The sequence below is a fragment of the Opisthorchis viverrini genome (assembly GCF_000715545.1).
Source record: "Opisthorchis viverrini unplaced genomic scaffold opera_v5_356, whole genome shotgun sequence".
NCBI lineage: Eukaryota > Metazoa > Platyhelminthes > Trematoda > Opisthorchiida > Opisthorchiidae > Opisthorchis > Opisthorchis viverrini.
The window spans coordinates 175,490-181,411 of NW_008752007.1; the positions used below are offsets into that span (position 1 = coordinate 175,490).

Genomic DNA, 5,922 nt, shown 5'->3' on the forward strand with positions numbered 1-5,922 from the left:
TGATGATGATGATGATGATGACCCAGGCACGGCAGGCCGCATGTTGCACGTCGATTCACTCCCAAGGTCTGCTGTCAAAAGTGCACACACATAGACCATGCGACAGAACACATGACCTTCGCATCAAATCACACATCACAGCACATTGATCACCCTGTAACTAGCCCCATTGATACCGTTCTGATATCAGTTATTTGTTTCTTGATAAAAGCCACCCTGGGTGGCCAAGAAGTCGACCAGTTTCCTTCAATATATATGCTGCGCAGTCAACAGCGTTATCGCTATGGCACAAGATGACGTCTATTGGCGTGATTCATGTGTACATGACGGCTGAGAACCTCGAAGGACTGACCGTGCCCCCACTTCGTGTTTGCCTAAAATGCCAGACCCCAAGAATGCGACGGTTGACGCAGGCTGACTGGATAGGAAGACCAACAGAACTTTTACCGGCATCCCTAACTTCTAGGTGACTGGAAAAACTGTGTGAACACAATGTGGTCTAAAATAGCTCAAATGGGTCACCGAGGTGTGGAAAACTGAATCAGGTGGGTGAGACGAGTATCATTAGATACCTCCACCATTCGTTAGGGAGTTCATCTGTGACAACATATGATGTGTAGGAGCCAGGCAACCTGACGAAATTATGTGGTTTCACATTTTGCGAGGTTTCCACGTTTGTGCTATATTGTACCTTTATTGTTTGTGCCGGGAACCGCTGTCTTTGATCCATTAACTGAAAAGACATATTTGATTGCGTGGGACCTGATGAGCGGACACTAATCTATTTCATTGGAAGAGGTGTAAGAACTCCAGTTTCTAAAGTAGAGAAAGGTACCAATTTTTGCCGTAAAATCACGAAGAGCTGTGCACAAAATATTACTCACGATGTACATGCTTTGTCCGCAGTGTTGGCATCTTAAAATAATGAATTGTAGGTTTGTCTGTTGCATCTTATGGAAACATGCACATGGAGGTTTTGCTGAGACTTCAAGGACAACAGGCTGGTGAATACTACCTTCAATTTTCAGGTTCTATGTTATGAACCGTTAATACAATGCGTTCGCGGAATGGTCGTACAGACCAAACCGGCCTGAAGAAACTTGAATCAGTACCAACCGGTCGTCATTTGTCATCCCATAATGAACGACGATTAACTGCACACACCTGACCGGGCTATGATGCAAACGCAGCATGACAGAGTATGAACTATGTCGTACATCGAGATGCCTAATGGTGACACCCAAATAAAAGATATCAGGTGTCACGCGAATCAAATGATTCCTTTGAACAGACTCACAATCAAATGAAGTGGAACTCTAAACATCAGATGTTAACAGATAAGGAATTTTAAGAGTACGAATTTAACGGAAGTATCAGGGGTCACAAATGACTCGGTTCTTTCGGAACACCCATAAACGGCAAGAAATGCTGCTCGAGCAAGCTCTTAGGTTTGGAGGAGGTTGTCATTAATTGAAGGTTCGAATAACCCAGCCCCATTAGTGGTACTGGCCAGATCCCAGTAGGGGTTTTTTATATCGATTCAAAAAGGGGCGCTTGAGTTGAAGATGTCTGAGGGTCTTCTGAATGAATACTATCTTCCAACACCACGTTTTGGTTGAACAAATGGATGAAGTTTTGAAATGAAAAATATAGAAGACAAAATTATCAAAGTTACGTGAATTCAGTCACCGTATTCATATATTCCTGTCAGTACACTTCCATGGACAGAACCTATATGGTACACCACCACGACCAATGACCAAAAACTGTCCTTAGATCATTACGCATTACAATATGCATCTTGATGAGCATAGATGATCAGATTGAACATCACCCGCTGAGCAAACCGCTTAGCCGGTGTGAAGCTATTTAGTGCCAATATGTTGCTTACCCTAATAGCCCATCCATCTCACTGAAATTACTGCCAACTCACTCCTCCTCTTTATCAGCACCGATCAACCGAATTCGGTGCTGCTATTATGAGACGCATGAGTTTATCATGGCATTCTCCCGCCATTAAGTTTAACCCCGACGTCGTTAATAGATGTGTCTGTGGTAACAAGGTGAATCAACTGGGTAGCCATAGTATGTCACGCGAGTGTAAACCCGGTTCAACTGTGTAGCTACTGGTATTTGGATGGGCGTATGAGCCATCCGCTGATAGCGCTAGAAAGGATCTGCGGCGTTACGTTTGACCATGACTTGTTCCTGGCTGAGTTATAAGCGGGCTATTAATTCAGACCTATCTAACAATGCACGGAGTGAACTGTTTAGATTCTATACCTGATGTGGAAACCAAGAAACATCGGTCTGACAACCTGGTATCTTAAAAATTCCCCCAGTCTATTCGTACTCCAGTTTCATTGGCCAGGGTTTACACTCATCGATGTGCGTTTAGACGAGCGCACACATGACTCAGTGTCGGTTGTACGTGGTCCTATCGATCATGAGCGGAGGTCAGCTGGTACAGTTTTATGCAATGAAATATCCCGAAAATGAATGCTAACCTATCGAGTCACACCGTTCAAGAAACGGAATCTGAACTGACTCACTGCCATGGACGGCTTCACTAGGCGAACCGAAATAAGCCGCTGTAAAGGCCGCAAAATAGTTAGTCATCTATTGCAAGTGTATCGTGAAAATATTGCACACGGAGGCCAAGATTCGGTCAACCGCAAAATAAGCATAATTGGAGCCCGAAAACTTGATACGATATATTTCTTACTTAACAACAATAAACAGTGCCATTGATCTTATACATCTAGGTGAAGATTTTGATGCATGTAAGAAGTAAAATGGAGCAACTTTCCCTGTGACGGATGGTCTATATTGGAGTCATCCCTTTCAGAGGAATTATCGTATAGTACTAAAATGTCTGACAGACCGACATATACTTCATTCAAGTCAGAGGTGTATTTTCCAATATTTGATGATAGCTGGTCACAATGCGGATGGTGAATTATTGTTTTCTTGTATCTTTTGTATCTTACAATAGCGCTATCCTCCGTATTTATCATCGTCCCCAGTGTACTTCCAGTACTGCAGGACAGAAGCCGTGAGTGAGCATAATACTCATGTAATATGTTTACCGAGCTCTGCACCAAGGCATGATATCGCTAAAGGAGTAAGCAATTAACTACTGTCTTCGAATCATAGCTGTACATGATGTTATTGAATAAACTGCTTTGCTTGTAGTGGTTAGGCACATATATGAGTACTCGAGAGCCCCTTCAAAAATCTCACCCAATCATTTTGAGCCGATATAGCTGTGACCAGCTAACCGAGTCTCTCCAGCTTAAAGATAGTTTACCAGTTTAGCTTCACAGTCACACTTACGGCAGACCGTAACAGGTGGCTTTGTTGTCCGTACGACATTGCTATTCAGCCAAACCAACTCTAATAAGAGGGCATATAACAGCAGCTTTTTGTGTTGTGTCCCTCAATGTTGAAAACCCACACTGACGCAAGGAAATCAGATGGTATCCGTTGGCGGACATATTCCATGCCAAATCAACTAATGGGAAAGGCTATGCAGACACCACACTGAAAGGTAATTCACTAAGACGACACAAAGGCTGTGATGGTTTGCATACTTTGTTGGCGATGCACAAGATTTTCATCTCTTCGTCAAAGCGAACCAGTACTCGCATCAACAAGCGATAATTCAGCACCCACACGAATTATTTGGTACATAATCACCGACGCCAATCAAGAGTTTGTATTTAAGCTCTGTTCTTGTGAACATTAGGACTCATTTCTATGATATTCGAACACCAGAATGAGTGACCACCGGTTTTTGAAAGTCGTGTTTAGATTCAATTAACACGTTTTCTCCGAAGTCGACACATTTCCAAATAATTAAGCATACCTATCAGGCTGGACTTCTACTGGCGGACAACCGACTAAATAAAGGTTTTGGGAAAAAATGAGTACGTTAGTAGAACAGACTGCCTGATTCATCTCTCAGAAAGGTGCAGAGGAAAAATATGGTGATCGGCTTCAACTCCACAGTTCATAACCCTAAACGAGAAATGACTGATCCGTCATGGGTCGTGTGTTCTGTTCAAAACTGGGTATAACAACATTAACAGCGATAATCTCTCAGAAAGGTGCAGAGGAAAAATATGGTGATCGGCTTCAACTCCACAGTTCATAACCCTAAACGAGAAATGACTGATCCGTCATGGGTCATGTGTTCTGTTCGAAACTGGGTATAACAACATTAACAGCGATAAATAACATAACATCAACCAATGAAAAAAACAACCAGATATAAATACTGATCTGTGGGTTGAAAACCGTCAATGAACCAATTCACCTGATTCTCATCCCCATCGGGGTCCACAATCGCAGGCGAATCTAGCAGATCGTACGTGGGCAGTTCAATTGAAGAAGATAAGCTGGGCTGCCTCTCGGATTGGCGTACTCTTGTCAGCAGTGACTCCACGGATGAACTCATACTACAACCTGAATTGTGTCGACGATCTCGCACTAAGGTGAAAATGAACAAAACAAACCACTTTAAAATTTGAGTTTATATTAATTCTTTTATATTTATTATTATGAGTTTATTACTTCACTGAACTAGGCATTTTTGGTCCCCATCCAATGTGGTTTCACCAGTACGCAACAAATTACCGTGGCGTTCTTGTTTCGGGTTGCGTTGGTGTATAGCCGACGGGTTGTTTGCAACATAACTGCTATCCTCAGTGAACACAAAAACAGTCACCTATAAAGCTTGAGTAGCAGATGGGTTCTTATGTAACAGAATTAACCGAGACCCATGTTAACAGATTCGTAAAGCAAGATGTTGTGAATAGAAGAAAATGAAAGGATAGTTACTAAAATTATACAGTATAAATAGATAATATAATGTGATAGCGAGTATGTAGCAGACAAAGCATGTTGCGACTGGCCTAACCAGAGAAATTCAGGTGACCTTCTCTTAATGCTTGGCTGGGTACGCTCAGGGACATAGTAGTCACACCACAGCGCAGCTTTTATTTTCTCAGTTTTAATCCAGTGAGTGCTTGCAGGTAGATACGCCTCAGATGCTCACATTAAGTCAGAGTCACGCGTCAGCTCCTTTCCGATTGTCGCCTTTCATTTTTATTGGTTTATTTCAATGCACTGATATTCAAATATGGTAAATCGTCAACCCTCTACATTAGCATTGAAAATCGGTGAGGATAATGAACAACAGTTTATATACATATATATATATATATTGAAGGCCATTATAGTATACAGTAACGCGAAATTTGAAATGACATTCTTGTTGACGGTATTACCATCGTTCAAATATGATCATATTTCTTCGGTATATCTCAAATAGTGAACTCTGCTCTGAATCAAGCATATCTAAACACAAAACTATGCAAGCTGTTACCCATCCGGTAAATTTCCGTTCAAGAATCTGTGTACAATAAAAGAATATGCTGCTCTCAACACTTTTTATCAGCTTACTTGTAGCAACAGTTACATTTTCCACAGAATTTTGGAACATAATTGGTTAAAACAACGCTTTTCAGGACTAAGATAGAGACACAAATCGAGTTTGAATATCTTCAGCCGCCAGGCACTTCGTTGGAACAGGCAACAGTCTTATTCCCAAGATTCATGTTACTGGACTCAGACCCCTTACAACAAGCTACCAAGCAATCGCCGTTTATCAGCCAACTGCAACTGATTCTATGTACTCAAAAAACGTTCTAATATATGGACCGGCAGAACAGGTAGTAAACTCCTAGTTTTCACTTATTTAGTGTGTCTTAAATTTGGTTCATTTTGACTGTTACTGATATCCGCTAATTTCAGCACAAGTTTTTCTAATGTACTACTCATAAGGTTGCTGAAAATCCATCGACAGCCCACGACCGGTTTCGCCCTTCTTGGGGCTCATCAGGTAGGCGCAGTCCCCGG

General features: G+C 41.9%; 1 protein-coding gene across 1 annotated transcript in view; it reads right to left on the minus strand.

The window, feature by feature from the left end:
- The window catches only part of T265_15097 (hypothetical protein), a gene marked incomplete at both ends in the record, with an annotated part of 120,846 nt that overhangs the window by 43,669 nt on the left and 71,255 nt on the right, over positions 1–5,922 (minus strand). Inside the window, one exon of the mRNA XM_009176572.1 lies at positions 4,319–4,491. Within this exon, the coding sequence (XP_009174836.1) occupies positions 4,319–4,491 (173 nt within the window). The remainder of the gene's footprint in view (positions 1–4,318; positions 4,492–5,922) is intronic.